General features: G+C 36.9%; 1 protein-coding gene across 15 annotated transcripts in view; it reads left to right on the plus strand.

Annotated features, from left to right (window-relative positions):
- The window catches only part of ASPH (aspartate beta-hydroxylase), a 112,064-nt gene that overhangs the window by 56,464 nt on the left and 35,802 nt on the right, over positions 1-19,798 (plus strand). For all 15 annotated transcript variants that reach the window (XM_032695381.1, XM_032695387.1, XM_032695396.1 and 12 more), the window contains 3 exons: positions 4,707-4,748; positions 17,298-17,383; positions 19,455-19,541. In XM_032695381.1, the coding sequence (XP_032551272.1) occupies positions 4,707-4,748; positions 17,298-17,383; positions 19,455-19,541 (215 nt within the window). The remainder of the gene's footprint in view (positions 1-4,706; positions 4,749-17,297; positions 17,384-19,454; positions 19,542-19,798) is intronic.

The following is a 19,798-nucleotide window of genomic DNA, read 5'->3' on the forward strand; positions in this document are numbered from 1 at the left end:
GCATGTGTTCCTTTTTGGCTCAGGAATAATTGCTGTGATTTTAGGAAGTTGCCAAGCCTGATACAGGAGCTTAGGAGAAATAAAGTAAGATAAATTCATAAAAATAAAAGTCAATTTGGTAACCCTAATAGTGGTTGCCTTTGGGTTTACAGGGAGATTTTCAGTTCTGTAACACTGTTTGAAGTCAGGTTTCTAGATGCTTAACTTTATAGTGAAAGGGGCATCATATATGCTTGCCTTTTTTTGGTATTGGGATTTCGGTGAGACTCCATGTGAGTGTTGCATCTGATCGACAAATACAGATGTCCCAAAGTGATTTCTTTAGACTTTTCAGGAAGCAATATACTCTTAGACTGTGAGGTGTTTGGGATGGGATGTTGTAGTAAATTACCTGTGATGTGAATTGCAGAGCAATAATTTTTACAAAGCCATATTTTGTGAGGAATCTTGGTAATAATTTTAGAATGGTGAATGGAGGGACTTTTTATATACCAGTGACAGTCTATTTGTAGAATTATGGGGACTGTGAGGTATATTATGCTGTGATCAAATTTAAGTATTTGTAACTGGGTATGTGATTTTACGTGCTTCTTGTTTACCAAAATATGCAAGCTGAGGCAAGGTCAAGTGGACTATTGAAAAATGTATATTTAATCCATTTTATTGTTTGACTGCAATAAACACAGAAGAATATCTTTGTCTTTCTAGTGTCAGTATTTATTCCTAAATGTGGTAGATATTAACTATAGGGATAATTGACTCATCCACTATTATATTATTTTTAAATTATAAATTTGAATATTTAAAAATATGTATAGTATGGCCAGTCTTCGCGAACGAAGATTTGGGAAAGGTCTTTACCCTTCGAGCCTGCGCAGTGGATTTTTAGGTGAGACACAGTGTGCACTGAGCTGAGCCACCCTTTAATCCTAAGGTTCATCTGCCGGGGCCGAGCAAGCTTGGACGGTGGCAGTGAGGTCCTCAGGACGTAGGTTTGTTTAGAGTGACCTTCTCTTAGATGGATGGCCTTACAGGGCTGACGAGCTCCATCTGCGTGGGGGAGTTCCCTGACCGGGAATCGAACCCGGGCCACAGTGATGAGAGTGCTGCATCCTACCACTAGACCACCAGGGGTCCCCCCATTTAAAAATTATTTGAAAACATTTACAAGGAGGGGGAAATATAGCAAGTAAAATTAATTTTATTTCTGACTGTTATGTGAAGGAAACAGACAGTACTCTAAGGTCTGTATCTTCTATAATTGCATTCTGTTTGTCCTTTAGGAGCGTTAACATTCCATGACCAGTTTGGCCTGAGTTTTTCCCATGATACATAATTTCTGTTTGTAACTTAAAATGGATGAGATAGTCTGGATCTCTTTCCCCCCCGTGGTGTGGGGCAGCCCAGTTCTAGTTCCATGTCCATCTGAGGAACCATTTCCGACAGCTTAAGTGGATGGGGGGGAGACTCCAGTGCCAGGGGTTTCTTCAGCTCCTGAGCCTGGAGGGGAGAGGTGCTCTCCCCTCTCTCCACCCACGTGGCTCCATGGCAGGCACAGAGACAGCACACCGGCATGGAGAGGAGGCAAGAGAGAGTTTATTGTTGGGAGGGGTTACATTTATAGGGTTAGGAGGATTCACAGAGTAACCAATTACAGGTTGCAGGAAGGGGTTAACAACCAATAGGAAGGGGTTAAAAGGGGCCTATGAGAACACCTTAGGACATCTTCCCAGGGCATTCCTGCATGGGAGACAATAGTCCTTCACAGGGGTGTCGGGAAGAAGAAAGCATGAGTTAGCAAAGAGACTACAAAAAGCCATTCTGAAACATGTTTAAACCACAGTTTTCTCATATACTGCAGATTTCCTGCCACAAGATAGCATTCTTTAACAAACACAAACGTCCGGGGAAAGTGTGATATCTACCTTTCATACAGAACGTTATGATTATGGTCCATAGTTAGATTAGAAATCTAGTAAGGTCTGCACAGTTCTCTCTTTGAAAGCAAAGTATTCCTTCAACCTTTTCAGTTTTCAAAGACCTCCATAGCTTTAATAATCCAATGTTTCTGAATGTTAGTCTCAGAAAATGTCAAGAGATTACATTTTTCTTATATTTTCACATTACTACATTGCCTCTTATTATATTTCAGTGAATCTATGAAATCTTGGATTCAGTTACTTTTTTTGGAAATCAAAGGAAGAAATGCCAATTAGCAAAGAGCAGGATGCTAAAGTTGTATTTTAATACCAACAATTTACTACAATTTAAGTGACTTTTTAACATTCTCTGTAATTGAAAAGATATCATATCATGGTACTTTTGTCTAAGGCATAAAGAAAATGGCTAAGATTTGATATAGGAAAGATATTGAAAAATTTCATGTTTTTACTGAATATCATTTGTAATTTTACATATTTCAGAAGTTATGTATATGTAAATAAGTTGTATTGTACACTTATAGTGTTGATTGAGATTCACGTAAAATCTGCAATGTCTGAAATACATTTTTAATTGTGACTTGGATCATTGTCACATGCAGCCACAAACATTTAGATGTATTGTAATATGAAAAATAGATTTATTCTTCATCGTAGAAACGTTCTTGGGAATACCTGGTGCATTTGTTACACAGTGATAGCAGTCCTAGCCTGTACAGCTTAGCTAAAGCTGTTTTGTCTGTGATTTTGATCTAGGTTTGTTTTGCTGGAAATGGAGAAATTGAATAAGGTTGAAAGGGGTTTGAAGAGCTAAGATTTTGTTTGTTTGTTTGTTTGAGCTACAACTGATTTTAGTTGATGACAAAATAGTCTTAAGATTTATTATCATATCCCTATCTTTGAGACAGCACATTTTTAAGCCTTTGTCAGAATAGCATAATTAAAACCTTTTGCACCATCGAAGTATCCTAGGGATCAGTGTGGAGGGAAAAAAGTAATGTGTGCTGAATATGATGCTGAAGTGAATTCTTAGTTAAGTGTGGTGAGAACTGAGAGAAACAAGATCTTCAGAGCTAACATGATCAAGTTGTGATGAATTTCAGAAGCAGCTACCTAGAAGGAGAAGCTAGAGTATTAAAAGATCATTGGAGAGGCTTTGGTAAAATCAATGGCAGCTAATTTAGCAGAATCCAGGCTGAAAATATCTGAGAGAGAGTTTGGAGAACTGATTCTAGTGCATAGATAGGTATGGAGAACTGTAGCTTGTATGTTGCATGAGTCTCAGTAGTAAAGAAATGTGAAGCCAGACAAGAAAACAGGAGGTAGAAGCAGGCTTTAGAGTGATGAGGTTATACCTTATTCTTCCTGCGATGACAAAGAAGTTGCAGAAATAACATGAGTGTCCAGGATGTGTGGAAGCAGGTTACTGAGTGACCGAGAATGAAGTAGAGAGAAGAGGTGAGGTGAGAATATCAGTGTTGCTGATAAGGGACAAGATACAGGGAAAATGGATGGCTAAGCAGCATGCTGTATCATGGTAATGTGAGCTGAATAAAACAATAGAAATATGAGTATATAAACTGTTCTGTGTAAAAGCTATAAATATAAACTGTTATCTCATCTGGGCCTGCATTACTGCTCTTTTTAAAATGCAGTGTTTCTGATGATGTACAGATATACACAACCATTTTCTTTATTGTGTGTTATGCACAAAAAATAGAAAAGTCAGTGTTTTAGGAAGTACTGCATAACACTTCCATTAATATACTCTTATAGTAATAATTATCCCTTAGTATGTAATTGACTCTATACATCTTTTGTAATTTCTTTCTATTTAATTGACAATCTAGATTTCATGATGTAATTGAAGGGGTGAATGACTTTCAGCGTGACCGTATTTATTTAATTTACCATATCATAATCAAGTTCATGCTCATTCTGTCTTGTGCTGAATGTAAATCAGAGTTGTAGTGGTTGTACTGTCCATACTCTCAGTAGCAGAAGTTGTCGATCTGTAGTAAAGGGTGAAATTAGAATGTTAAATAATTTGATTTCATGTATGTGCATAATCCAGTTTCTCCATGAAAAAATGAAATGTTTTCCAGCATTTTAAATGGTGTATTTTGTTCACACTGTAATGCTTCTGAGCAATCAGTCTGAAAAACAGTGAAGACTGAATATTCTGACAAGATGTCTCTAAATGACTTGGAAATTTAAGAAAATTTTTTTTTTATGTATATGTACATATATATATACACCTCAAAATTAAACAGTATATATTAGAGAGGAAAGTAACTAACTAAAAAGCCAACTGACCTCCCTGTTTAGTGTTCTTTAAGTTTATTAGGATGAAAGTTTTCAAGTACCCAATTGAAAATGAGAGTTTGGTTCCCAATCGATTTTGTTTTTCATATTTTAATCAAATGTATGTATTAGGCTAGTGCTCCCAGTAGTTTTTAATTAGTTAACGGATTTTCTTTCTTGAATGTGTATCACCAAAATCTACTAAGTAGCTAGAGAGGAAGTTCTAGGAAATATTTTGTGATCAAAGCAATAATGTAATATTTGAAGAATCTACAGGGAAAGACCTTAAAGGTAACTATATAGTTCAGAAAGTTATCTGTGGTTTCTTTAAAAAATAAAAATGAAACAAAGAAGTCCTGTTGGCTCAATTATGTTTTGAGTATAAGTTTTAATTTTCTTGTATCTCTTTTTTTATCATAAACATAAATTTATTCCAATGAAATTATATTTTTAATATTCCAGGGAAAAGTGAAAAAGAAACCGAACAAGACAAAACAGAAAAAGGTAAGTCTGAAAGTAACATTCTGTTCTGAAATTTAAAACCATACTTTCTGGGAAGATTGATTTAAGCCACGTTAAATAGTAGTGGAGCTTAGCTGCTGTACATCTTATGTAGATAAACTGCAATTGGATAAACATCCAGAGAGCATGTGCTTTTGAAAGTAAACACACAGTCGTTTCCAAGGCTGGCATCAATGTATTCCCCTCTTACGTGATCACAGAATAGAACAATAGAATTGTTTAGGTTGGAAAAGACCTTTAAGATCATCGAGTCCAACTGTTAATCTAACACTGAACCATGTTCCCAAGTAACATATCTTTTAAATACCACCAGGGCAGCCTGACAAACCTTTCAGTGAAGGAATTTTTCCTACTATCCGATCTAAACCTCCCCTGGAGCAGCTTGAGGCTATTGCCTCTTGTCCTGTCGCTTGTTACCTGGGGAAAAGAGACCAATCCCTATCTCACTACAACCTCCTTTCAGGTAGTTGTAGAGATCTTTATGGTCTCCCCAGAGCCTCCTTTTTTTTCAGGCTAAGCAATCCCAACTCCCTCAGCTGCTTCTTTTAAGACTTGGGCTCCTGACCCATCTTTGTTGCCCTTCTCTGGACACACTCCAGACCTCAATGTCTTTCTTGTAGTGGCCCAAAGCTGAGCACAGGATTCAGATGCAGCCCCACCAGTGCTGAGAACAGGGGGAAATCACTGCTCTAATCCTGCTGGACACACTAGTTCTGATCCAAGACAGGATGCCATTGGCCTTCTTGTCTACCTGGACATGCTGCTGGCTCATGTTCACCCGGCTGTTGGCTAGTACCCCCAGGTGCTTTTCCAATGGGCAGCTTTCCAGCCACTCTTCTCCAAGCCTATAGTGTTGCACTGGGTCATGGGGTGGTTGTGACAACTCCTACTGTTTCAAGAGTAAAATGTGTGTTGTCCCAGTTTAGGATTCTGTAGATCATAGTTTCACCAAACTCCTACTGCATCTGTGGGCAAGAGTCAACGTGGGCTGCTTGGCCCCAGGAACTGGGTTCAGCACTGCCTACTGTGCTCAGGCTGGAGAGACAGGTGACATTAAAATCAGTCCTTGTCAACTCCGTGTTTACCAAATAAGGGTTTCTGTCTAGCTTAGTTTAGGTAGGAAGATGCAGAGGCAGAATAGATGGAAAAGAAGTCAGGTTTTTGCTAGAGAGCACTGTGAATCTGTTCTCCCTACAATGACATTTGTTCTGGCCCCGTGCATTCATTGTCACTGCATGAAGCTTACACAGCCTCCTTCACTGGGGTCGTGGTTTGTAGCTGACAATGCACAGAAACCTCAGGGCCTGTGCCAAGGGATTCATTGGCTCTTTGTTTTTCCTATTTTTTTCTTTTTCTTTACTACTCCTTTTTCATTCCTATTTTTATTTTCTATGTGGCAGTTATTTTATATTTGAGTACTTAGGAATAATACTTTTATGGTCTTCTGGTAAGGTGCCTTGGTTTTGTGTATTAGTATTTTAAATATAAGTTTCTAGGACTGGCAAACTTTAAACATTTTATTTAAGTATTATATATGTCACATGGTAGCATTACATATAAAAAGTAAAAAAACGTGGAAAGCAAGGCAATTATGTCAACATTTCTGTTAACAACAGGATAGATTTAGCAGGAAATACTTTACTGTACTAGGTGTACATACTTGATAGTAGAAAACCCTACCATTATGTACTAGTTTTATGGAACTATTAGAACAGTATAATGAAATGACATACAATAACCATCCACTATAGGTAAAAATAGTAGCTTGTGTAAAAAAGAAAAAAAAAGAGAAAATATATAAGGATTTACTGTTATGCAACATTATTCATCAGAACTTTGACTTTAAAGTAGGACAAGGTAGAGCTAGTTTCCTTTTGCACGTGAAGTGCTTTGTGCTTTTGTTTCTAAATAAATGCCATTGCAGATTACAGATCTCTATAAGGTGGAAAAAAGGGATGATTTTGTTTTCCAGGTTAAATTGATAAAATTTTGCATCCAGAAGGGAAATACAACCCTGCATTTTTCTAAGAACTTTGTTTATAGTCAAGCTTCTTGTGTAGTTTTTTCATACAAGGTGAATTTTGTTGAACACTTTTCATAGTTTGAACTATTTTAAACTTTCACTTTCAATAAAAGTGTCTAGCTATAGGTACCCTAGTGAGAGGAAGTGATATAAAGTACTATTGATTTGGTTTATTTTAAATTACCCTAATAAGATGCAGCAATAAATTGATGAGAGATGTATTTTAAAAAATACTGTACTGTGACTGGTATATGTAGAAAATGTGGAACTCTTAAGGAATTGGGAATTTGAAAATTCACTTTTGGCTTGGGTTTAGGGTTTGCTTATGATTCTGATGATGCACAGAGATGTATATACAAGTCTGCATTTTTTTGTGTCCAAATATCTAAAAACAGCTCCAAAGAACCTTCTGTATAGAAAGTAGACCTTACATCATCAATATTTTTCCCTGCTGCAGTCTTCATCATGCTTTGTTAGCAAAGTGTCTTAATAATTCTGTAAATTTCAGTTTTCAACAGGATTTCATTAAATTTATTAAAAGTCTCACTGAAAATTCTTTGGTATTAGCAAAATCCCCCTCTGGAAAGACCTCTAAAGAAACAAAAAATAAAATTAACTTTTTTGTAACATACTATTACTTCAAAGTTTCTGTGTCATATTTAATTGAGAAGGAGTCTTAGTCTTCTCCATAAGAATGTGAAGAGACTTAAGTAATTTAAGTGGGATGAATATTTTAGGTGAATCTGAGAAATAATTCCTTAAAATGTCTCACAACTGGTACAATGCAGGACATACATGCCACATCCATAAGATGTCTTTCCATATGAGGTGGTTTTAGTTGTTTTTGATAATAGGCTAAAAAATTAATTTTAAGTATGGAGCTTCATTTTTCTGCTTTGACTTATACTGGCATATATTACATATTTATATTGGTGAAGAATGGATATAAGAAGTGGAACAATAATTTTCAGCAATGAACATGTTTCATGCAATGAACTTCAGTATAGGTAACAACATAATAATTTTCACTTGTCAAAACTGATAAAACATGACAGTAAAAATGAATGCTATTTACTTGGAGCACTCAGTGGCGTTTCATTAAGGTCAGATGTACACATAAGCCAGGCTTAGGACAATGTCATTCCGCAAGTGGCCCTGCAAGTGTCATTTTGATACCACGGTCAGCATCCACCACTGTTTACTCTAAATACTTACTTTGAAGAGGATGCATAGGATTCCACTGTGGTACCAGTAGAGATCTAACCTTTGTAACCTGAGGAGGCTAAAGTGCTATTCTTCTGACTAAATGTGGAGTTTTGCTGTAGGATGAGTTGTCCCTTAAATTCCATTGAGAGCCTTTACCAGATCTCCGTTATCTGGAAAAAGAGTTTACAGACTTAGCTCACCTCCAGCATTGTCGCCTCAAGTGAGATGGACTGAGTTCCACCCATGCAAGCATATTTATAGAAGTGTACATAGTACCTATTGATTAACATATTTGATGTAGGCTACAATTAAATATATATGAGCTCTGTGCAGAATGACCAACATGGAAGTGTAATTCTCAAAGTCCAAAACTGCTGCATAATGCCATTCTGAACTAAATATATAGGACAATAGAATATTTGTGTATATTTTTGTATAGAAAGTCAAGGTATAAATTTCTTTCTGGTCTTATCAAAGTGTTGCTTGAGTCTAGCCTTTGAGAAATCCAAGGACTTAATGGTGAAAGAGAGAGGTGGATGATGGAAATACATGCCAAAAATAAAATTATGGCTCTTCAATTGTTTCTTACGATCAACATCTAACCAACCAACCAGTAATAATTTCATACAGAAAGCCCTGTAGAATACTCTTTACTGCAAGGGAAATTGTTGTGGAATAGCTGCAGCTAAAGATTTATTATAGTCATTAGATTCAAGCTTTATTAGTCCCTAAAATGCCTCGGTTTTTATTGTCTGATTACTTCCCCAGATAAGTTGATTATAGTGTTTTGCGTGTTCTACCAGTACAGTTTAGAAAGGTCCTTTAATTATTGTAGTGCTCCTGGCTTTAAATTGTTGAGATGCAGTTACTTGGTTTTATACCTTCTAAGTTATCTTTATGGAAACCCATAAAACAAGTGGATCACTTACACTCTGTATCTCCCATAATGAGCTTCCCAAACAACAGGACAATGACAGGAGTTTTTCATCATCATCAAATTCTCATTCAAGCGCCCACTGAGAGGCAGCACAATTTCCAAAACCAATTTGGGTAATGATATGAGACTAGTATGAGGAGGGAGGACAATTACTTGAGCAAATTTTGAATTCCAGGTAAAAGTAATTGGTCTGCTAATATATATATATGTATGTTTTTCAACCTATAACTAAAACTTTGAAACTTTGATCGGGAAGGTCGGAGTTCTGGAGGTAGGGTGGTGAGGGGAATTAGTAAAAGAGAAGGTCATGAAATTGCTTGGAAAACAGCTACAGACCATGATCATTGGTATCTACTTGTCATTGTCCCACACTCAGAAGTTGCCATCCACAAGTTGCCAAGAGCATTATTACTGAATTTGTATCGCAGCAGGAATAGGAGGGTGTTTAGGAAACAAAGCCTGTGGCCCCCCTGGAAATTTCTTCCTTAGCTTTTGACAGTTTAAGATGGAGAACTGACAGGAGGAGCCTTTGCTGGGAGTGACTGAGATTGCATCACATGAGGAGGTTTTTAATTCAGATTAGCTTTTAGAGATGGCATAACATGAGAAGACATAACTATAGAGTTATAACGTCTACAGATAAATAGTTATAGCTCTTATTAAAACTGTATTTAAGACTTAAATCATAGAATTATAGAATAGTTTGGATTGAAAGAGACCTTTAAAGGCCATCTAGACCAACCCCTGCAATGAGCAGGGACACCTGCAACTTACCTGGCAGCAGTAAACACAACATATAGTCAGTGCAGTAGGATTGTTCCAGTGTACTTTTCAATTTAAAAACCTGGGGAACCGTGTGTCCTCAAGGTGGCTGTAAAGACCAGGCTTTATTTTGAATCCTTATGCCTTACGAAGGAGTTGACTAAAAGCCAGAGTCCTAACTCCTACCTGTTTTACATGCCAGTAGTAGCAGATGTAAGATTGAGGAAGCCACTAGGAATGCTCCCTTAATATGATAATGACAATATGAACAAATTAATGAGTAAATAAAAAAATCTAATTACAAGAACCAAAGCACTCTCATGAGGTGGTTTGTTAGATAGGGAGTATTATCTTTCTATCCTCATGTTTTCTCCCCAAGTCCACAGACAGTTTGTAACGATATTGCCTTGCCATTTCTGAGGAACTAGAAATTTCATTAGAAGACGTTTTTAACAAGAAATACTTATACTAAGATGTAATATGTACTCTCATAATCACAGACCAGGCTGCTACCCCTCTCAATTAACTATAAATCCTACAACATTAGTTTCCAAACATTAAAACAAGACTGTTTATGCTATGTGAAAGGCAATCTTCCTCCCAAAACTCCGAGTTAAACCAGCCAGGCTGTCATTGCTATCAGTGAACAGAACAAGTTCAAAATGTCAGCTCCAGTGCAGGAGGTAAGCCTGCCCTTCTACCTCACCTCTTTTACTAGGCTCTGAACATAAGAAAGAGAGCAGAGGGCTTAGGAAAAGGAATAATTAGTACTCAGAGCAAAAGAGAGAGGAGGAGAAAAGGGCAGCAAAAATGAGTGAAAAAATGCCTGAGCTAGTTCCAGTTGAGATGTCTTTCTGGCCATGGCTGCACAGCAGCTAACAAGCTCACTGTTTGCAGTGTCCTTCTTCACAACACAGCATGGCTGTTGTGTCAGAATAAAATCACAGAACTGTAGAATATCTGCTCCCAACTTTTACAAGGCACCAGGAGTGAGAGAAGATTTATGTTACATGTATGAAAGCGCATACTAGTTTTTAGAGATAATCACTAATTGTTCTGGGATTTTTAATAGCAGCATGATGTTATCTCCCGCTTACTTTGCTCAGGAACAAAACTGTACATGTATTCTTTGATCAGAGGCTCAGAGTATGTCAGCAAGGACAGAGCAGTTCATGCTATGTGTTGTGCTAAACCTACCCCGTCTTTTAAGTGATCTTTTCAGGAAAAATAGTTTAGAAAATATATTGACCCACTTAAAAGTAACTTGCTATCTGTTAAAATGCCAAGTACATGATGTCTCTTTAGGATAAAAAAATCATGAAAGAATTATGATAGTATTCAATGTTTTTGTCTATTTCTGGTCAATGATATTTACTCTTTTGAGAAATCAGGCTGATGTCTAATCAGGCAGGTCATCAGTGTTTTCTCTTTTAGGAGAATGAGGTTTTCCTTAGCCTGGATGATTGTGTTATATTTCAGATGAAAATGTGAAATGGAGAGATTTCACGCATACACCCTTTCCCCCTTCTCTGAAGACTAGAGAAAATTCATCCATTATAGAAGTATTATTAGTAGTTATTTGTGTTATTTCTTTGAGTTTTCTCTGTATTGCTTTGGACTTAGGGTGATATGTAATCAATTTTTTTGCTATGTGCTAGTTATCTTTTTTTTTTTTCCTTGTTGCTTCATGTAATTGGTTCGGATGCACTTTCTGCATTAACATAATTGGCTACTTGGCATTTTATACCAATTTCAAAGCTCGTGTTCTGCTCAGTTATACAGGACCATACAGACATTTGATCATTTGAGGGCATTTGTCTAGCAATCCTAAAAGAGTTTTAATTCCTTTATTATTATTTCTGCAGGCAACTTTTCACATTAAAAGCTGTCAAGTAGCAGGAAATATAATTCTGTGAATAAATCAACGAGTTTGCAAGATTTTTTTTTTAATGCTGTTTGTCTGGACTGTTCCTTAAGATAAAAAGATAGATCTGCTTCAAATGAAGATACACAGAACTCGATTTTTGAAATGTTATTAACTTGAGTTTTTACAGAAAAAGCTAATAAGCAGTGGTACTTGAGATTGCTTTCTGTCACAACACTGTTTTTAATCACTTATGGCTTTTCTGATATTGTAGCACTGAGATGAAGTTTTGCAATGGGAAAAGTTTTTGAACTTCAGTTTGCTGGTGTAGGGCTAGGAGAAATTTTGGTTATTGTGATGACTGGCACAGCAAGCTTCTGTGGGGATTTCGCTGATTATTGAATGAGAGAATGGAAGTTACCTGTATAAATATAGTATTGTCACTACAGTGCATTGACATATAGAAGTAATTACAGAAATTGTAGAACATAAGACTAGGTGGGACCCTAAAGCTTACTTCGCCTATTTGGCTGACTGAAGACCTTATCAACTGTGTGCATTGTTCCTGGCAGATGCTTATACAGCTTGTTCTTACAATTTTTCAGTAATTAGGATTCCACAACTTCCCTTAGCAACCTGTTCCGCTGTGCTTGCTCAGAGATAGTAGTTCCAGATGTTCAAGCCAAATTTCCTGCTGTTGCAATTTTAAACCTTCTATTCCTTATCCTGACTATGATGCTACAGAAAATAATTTAATCTTTTCATCTCCATAGCTACTTTTTACAGAGCAGTATGTACCTCTCTTCCACTGGCAAACTCTTTACTACTGCCTTTTTAGTCTTCTTTGTTCTTGCTTATTCAGATGTAAATGTTGCTCCCTTCCCCACCCCAGCACTGAAAGACAAAATATTTCTAAACCGTTCTTCAAAAGTAAGTAATTCAATCATGTTTAATCACTTGGTTACTTTTCCTTAATTTTTAGTAATGCTCTTGTTGGTCTGAAGAGTATCTAGCAGTGCATTCAATATTATTCAAAAGGAATTTCTCTGTCTTTTGTAGAAAAAAAGATTGTCACTGCTTTTGGTGATGTCAAAGTGTTTTTTCAACATGAAACCAAAATATGCCTGGTATTTTAGTTTTCATATGCCGGAACAGGTATATAAAGTAGCTATTTCATCATCTCGTATTGGTGACGTGGCAGGCTATTAAGTTTATTGCACATTTAATGTAATACATTATCACCTCCAAAAGATTTTCCTTCTATTTTTTTTTGTTTCTTTTTATTTTCTTCTATATCTTAATAAGGGAGATATGAGATTGCTTGTCAATCAGTGGTCATCTGTTTGTTCTCCAACACAAGAACTAGCATAGAGCTTCTTATAGGAATACTTCCCTCTGCTTGCTGTTTGTTCCTTTTCTCTGAAGGAGTCTTAAGGAATACTAAGACAGCAGTCCCTCGATACAAGGCATCCTTACATCCAAGGCTATTATCTGAAAGTCCCTCAGTATTCTTCTTGAAATACCATAATGTGATACATAAAGAATTACCGTTTTAATACTCAACCTGATTTGGACAACAAAACCATCCTAGCGCTTGTGTGATTATGCACAACCTCAGTGCCATGGTGAAATCTGCCATTGAAGAAAAATGACATGTTTTTTCCTCTGAAAACAGATGAGTTAACTTTGTAATGTGAATTTAATATGTGGGTCCACATCTGCTAAAAGATTATTACACTACAAGGAGGAATGGATAATTTATTAAAATACCCCTGCAGGGAGATAGCAGGTATCTGGTTAATATAGAGGAATGCTTGATGGTTACACTGAAAGCTCCCTAGTGCATCCTTTAACATAGGAGTAGAAACGGGAGATGAAAATGATTGCTCGTTATATAATGTTTACTGTGGTCTATTGGTGCCTAGCAGATGAATAATATTTATGTTACCAGCTCCTTTCCAGCTTTTTATATTGATCTCCCGCTGGTCTAGAGATGATATATAATTGTACTGAAAATAGTCAGATAATACTTCTTTGTAATGGAAGGTGGCAAAAGGTTCTTCCAACACATCACCCAAGTTGGATATGAAGGGAAAGATATTGCGTCTTTGTGCCACAAACTTTTAAGATTTTAATTTAGTCTTTCTTCATGAGCTATTTCTCATCTCCTTGTAAATTCAAATGAACAGCAGAAACAGTGTCCCACAGGCCACAGACAGTAAGAGTTTCTTTGTGGGTGGGAAAGCTGCTTTCCTTTACCTCAAAGGAACCTTGCTGTTGCCATGCTTACTGAGTTTGGGAAGGACCAAGTGACTTAGTCTTGCCATGAATGCTGGAAAGCTAAAAGCTGAGAAATAGCTGTCCTGTCTTACTGACTACACAGTTCATGTATAAACTCACCAGCCTTAAATAAAGATTTTCATTCATGCCATAAGAACTGAGAATTGATATTTTAGTTTGTGTTTACGTTATTTCTCGTGTCTATGTACAGCCTCCTATTTAGAGACAGAAATGAAACCAGGTGTTTGGTGGTGATGTCCAGCTGGAAGGTTCTCAGATCATGTACTCAGAGGAACTGACATGCCTCAGGTTTTCCTGCTCACAACAAGGACAGTTCACATGGCAGCTAAGAGCTCAATGAACCTAAAAAAGTCCGTAGCGTCGTTTGCTTTCATTGGTTCCTTGGGCTGATGTTTCTGGGTTCATCCACCCTGCTGTTGAGAAAGCTAGGCTTTAGAATAGCAATGGTTTGCTTGAAAACTGAGTGACATATTTTTAGGAAAGAAAAAAGGAAAAGAAAACAAAAACAAAGACAAAACCCAACAAGCCTTTTGCATGTTATGGATTATTCTTCTCAGGCCCAGTGATGTTGTGTAAGAAACTTCTGACCATACCTGTTAGTCACTATGGACTCAAGGTTAGGGGTGGAGGGATCCTTGCTTTTGTGATAGGAGCTGGTTCTGTGAGTTTTACTGGATTCAAAGGGTGTGAACACTTGCAAGAGAGCCAGTGCTGTGCTCCTTAATCCTTATCATCATTAACTGAATGAAATGTGGTAAAGACATTCCTTTCCTATTAAATGGATAATATTAAAGTAAGACAGAGCAAGACTGGAATAGGCCACAGATAGGGAAAGTATGTCTTTCCGACTTCCTTCCTTCCTTGGGGAAGGAACAACCGACATTAAAAATGTGTATATTATGAAAAAACACAAAACAAAGCTCCTCTTTGGTCAGTTTAGTTCCATGATAACTATGTTCCCTAAATGCATTGTTGTGTGCTTCAGTATAAATGCTTGATTTCAAGTCATGGGTTACAGTGAAACCTGAAGTGTTTTAGGGGAGCAAAACCAATATATTGAAGTATGTTATGTGGTGGTTTATCCTGAAAAATTGTAAACTCCTGTATGTCAGATAGTTTGGTGTTTTTTTCTTCTTACCTTCTTGGTATATAATGCAATGAAAGATTATGGTGCCTTCTATTATAAGAAGGATCAACAGGGATATAATAATCCTATGCACTGCTTGCTTTAGTACCTTTCCTTTGTAAATATTAATACATTTTTAGATTTAAAGCTTCATACGACTTTTGTGAATAAGTAAATGGAATTTGGTGGGATAGCTTGAATTCTGTTTCCCTCCTGCCTCTGAAAAGCAATAGCATCTATTCAACTGTGCATACATATCAATGCTACAGAAGGGTTTAAAAAGGTAATATAAGAAAAACTCTCTCTGCACAGAGCTGTCCGAGTTCAACATTGAATATGACAGTGAAAGTTCACACCAAAAAGCCCAAAGTAGTCAAGGGTGTTTTATTTTTCATACAGACGCAGCTCAGACTTAGGAGATCCTTTCATGATTGGATAGACTTAGTATTGGTTTAGCATTAACTAAGGCATTGGTCTTTTCTGAGGTTTAACATAGATGACATGATTTGTCTGCTTAAGACTGTATGTAGGATCAGAGTCTCAGAGACAGTATCGTTTAAGGAGTCACGAGCACAGCTTCCAGTAGTATGTGATGGCTCTTGTAATTCCTGAGCAATGCATCTGAGGACTTGGGAAGCAGAATAAAACATAGCTAGTTACAATAACTTGTTATCCAAAATACTTGCTGTAGCATTGCAGCAGTCTTGTGATGTTAAACTGTAGGATGTTTGGGTTTAGCTTTATGTGTACCAGTTACAACATTCCCTGTTTAAACATATACAAAAAAAGAAATAATTTCATGCTATTAATGACTTATTCTCCATAGAGGGTGAAAAACAGTAATCCCTCATTAAAGCAAAAACATGTGCTACTGATTACATATATGTATAACTAGTAGTTACTGGTATCAGCCAATACATATTTCCCCTACCTGTGTCAGAAAAGTTGGAGTCCTTTTTTCCTAATGAAATGCAAAATCAAAGTTAAGCTGTAGCAAATGTGGAGAAAAGCAGTTACCTGTTGCCATATCCTTTCAGTAACATATTTGCATTTTTTAACGAATAGTTAAGAGTAGTTTAAGTATTGCATTAAGTATACTTAATGCAACCAAATAGACGTTATTTAAGAGTGAAGTGCTATGAAGTAAATAGCTTTTTAAATTGACACCATTTACTTCCATTTACTTTACTTTAAATGCAGTTTACACAATTTACTTCAAGGCTGGTTTGCTACATGCTGCTGCTGCTCTGCTTCTGTGTGATAGCTTATTAAGCTGTAGAAACTTGATCACTTAGAGATCTTGGTCTGACATTTCAGTGTTGAACTTGAGTTCAAAAAGAACTCCCCTCTACTGAGTAACTATGATTTCTATGAACTCTTCTGATCACAGAATGACAGAATGGGTAAGGTTGGAAGGGACCACACTGGATCATCTGGTCCTGCTCAAGCAGAGTCATCCTAGGGCACTTTGCACAGATTTGTATCCAGATGGTTCTTGAATATCTCCAGTGAGGGACACTCTACAACCTCTCTGGGCAGCCTGTTCCAGTGCACAGTCACTCACACAGTAAAGAAGTTCTTCCTCATGTTCAGGTGGAACTTCCTGTGCACCATTTTCTGCCATTTGCCTCTTATCCTGTTGTCTCACACCACCACACACCTCTGAGAAGAGCCTGACTCCATCCTTCTTTGCACCCTCCCTTCAGATACTTATAGACGTTGATTGATGAGATCCTCTCTGTCGTCTCTTCTGAGGGCTGAACAGGCTCAGCTCCCTCAGCCTTTCCTTGTAAGAGAGATGCTCCAGTCCCTTAATCATCTTTGTTACCCTCTGCTGGACCTGCTCCGGGAGCTCCACATCTCTCTTGTACTGAGGAGCCCAGAACTGGACACAGCATTTCAGATGCAGCCTCACTAATTGCTCTAGGCAAAGAAGTAGACCTATATAGTCACAATATGTCCCAGTAATCATGTTTTTCATAATACCATATACGTGTGGGAAAATAACAGTTCTCTTTGTTCTTCCACATCAACTGAACCATTTGGGAAAAAAAAAAAATCCTTGACTGTTATGTGATGAAAGATTCTTTATCTAAAACTTGACTGCCAAGTCATTCAATTTGAATGACTGAAGTTTACTTTTCCATATAGGTATTTTGATTGTAATAAGTAAGAAATCAGTTCTTTTCAGTGTAATTTGAAACGGCCTTACTTGGAAATCATACACTTTACCAGAACATTCCCTAGTTAAGCAGACAATTGCTGTGAAATGCAAAAAAAGTAATGAACTGTGTGTTTTTTAAATCTTCTAGCTAAAAAGAAGAAGCCAAAGCTCTTAAACAAGTTTGATAAGACCATTAAAGCTGAACTAGATGCTGCAGAAAAACTACGTAAAAAAGTAAGTTTGAATGTTTTACTCAGGACTGTAGGCAATGGACAAAAATGATAAAAACTTAGAAAAAGGGAGAATGCCTTTTAGATTATTTTTTGTGAAATTAACTTTTTAAAATTAAATATTCAGTGCGTATTTGTCCTTCAAAGTTAACTTCTGCTGGATACTTCATTTAAATTTTAAAGTCATAAGTGTATGTCTGTTCATGTATATTTGCTCACTGTTGACCTTGAAAATATTTAGCTTAACCATTAAATTTCTGCTTAGATTAATCACATGGAACAGGGTTAGTTCTGTCCTATCACTGTTGCCCATTTGAATTCTGAAGTCAACTCTTAACAGAGAACTTAATATGTGTGTATTAATATGGATCTCTCAGGAAGTGTTCATATGCCTCGGGAGTGTTAGGTGCAGATCTTTGAAGTAGGTGTTGTTTCTGTTGGGATTCTGCGTGTGTCCTGTGTGTGTCTCTGCTGCCGTACAGTTGCTTAGAGGACAAAGCAGATGTTCCTGCTTCTCACCAGTGACAGCAAGACTTTTAGCATCAGTCAGTCAGTTTGGGTAGTTCTGAATTTAATAACTTGACTGTGAAAAGCAAACAAACAAAAAAACCCAACAGAAAGCAAGCTCTTCAGAACCCTTCATAGGTTCCAATTTTGTTCTTTTATTTGAGTATTTCAGAAAATAATACCTTTGCAAAGATGCGAGATCCCTTTTCCAGAGGCAAGATGAGATAGCAAAGCGAGACTGTAGCTGTTAGAGATGAGATGCCTTAAGTCTTTAGGATGTAAATCTTGTAAAAACTCTGATATGCCTCACTGACAGTCCTAGCACAGGTTTTTGTTGTACCCTGTTGTACCCTGGCTTTGAGATGGATGAGCAGGGAGATATACTATTTTCAGTACAGTACAATAAAGACCATTTTAGTCACTGCAGATGAAGGATTATTCTTGATTTTCAGTATACTATGCCATTTTGACTTTATACTGCCATCTATGCAGCCCTAGAGTTCTGGTAGGTCTGTGATTGGACTGGAGGGCTATTAGATAGAGAGTACTGACCTCATGCTGCCACTGCTGTTCATCACTAGAAACCTTCTTTACATGTTAGAATATAAAACCAAAAGGAATTTTCATGCTTCTTGTTACTTAAGCAATTGGTTAATCAGAGAAAGACGTAGCAGAAATTTTTGCTGAGCCTATAGGGTCAGGTTGCTGACTCTCTTTTCATGCCTGTGTCTCTTGGTAAGTTACAGATAGTCATGTGTGTCATGTAGGAATCAGGATAAATTTAGTAATAAATCAGACATGTAATATTTGAAGATAGCAAGGCAGTTGTGTGTAATAACCCACTCATATACGTAAAGCTGTAAGAGCTGGAAGCAGCAGCAGGGTCTGTTGCCAAATATTGCCAAGCAGTGCTTAGCACCTGTTTAGCAGTGTGGCTGGTTCTTCTCAACTTCCATCCATACTTGCTGGTCAACATCCATCATGAGAATACCATGGACTTTACATTTGGACTTTATGTGAGACAGGGAAGGGACACAGAGCACGTGTGAGGTCTCCTGAGGGACATTGTTAAGCAAAAGATTTGGAGGAAACAGGCATATATACTATGGATGAATCTACAATGCTTGCCCTGGAAGATCTGTAGTTACAATATTGTTCATCAAGACAGGTGTGTGGAGAGAAGATTTCCACGTATGCCTAGAGCTTTCTTCCTATTCTCTATTATATTCATTTTGGACTTCGTTATTAGCAGTAGAATCTTTACTTTTTTATATAGACAGGTTATTGTCATCTCAGCATTTTGTCCAGTCAACAAAGGGAAAGTGAGTAAAATAAAAAAACTTTTAATTTAACCCTGGAAATTAGTATTATTGTTTCATAAATAATGACAATAAATTCTCTAAAATAGGAAGGCAATCCTAACGAAAGTATGAGTGAAAACTGTGATTCAGAGTGCATTGCTTATTTTATGTTTGCTTTTTAACTGTGGTAGCAAATGTCTTATTAGGTCCTTCATTCTCCAGCATTTTTATTAGATAGAATTGCTGATAAATATCTCTACTTTCCAGGGAAAAGCTGAAGAAGCTCTAAGGGCCTTTGAAGCACTAGTGAATCGATATCCACAAAGTCCTCGAGCAAGATATGGGAAAGCACAGGTACTTAAAAAATAAAAAACAAAAAACAAACAAAACCCAATAAATGTTAAAAAAGCTAGAATAAACATTTTTTTACCAATAGAGTTATAAACCCCAGTCAGAATTAATTTGTAAATTTATGGAGGTTTTCTATGCAATCTGTCATATTGTATCTCTTTCAGTTCACTATCCTTCCCCAATTCCACTGGCAGCTTTTGTCTAACTTTAGTCTAGTGGAAAGTATTGTAAATAACACAAAAATAAGATATGCCCTGTAG

Source organism: Chiroxiphia lanceolata, chromosome 1 (assembly GCF_009829145.1).
Source record: "Chiroxiphia lanceolata isolate bChiLan1 chromosome 1, bChiLan1.pri, whole genome shotgun sequence".
NCBI lineage: Eukaryota > Metazoa > Chordata > Aves > Passeriformes > Pipridae > Chiroxiphia > Chiroxiphia lanceolata.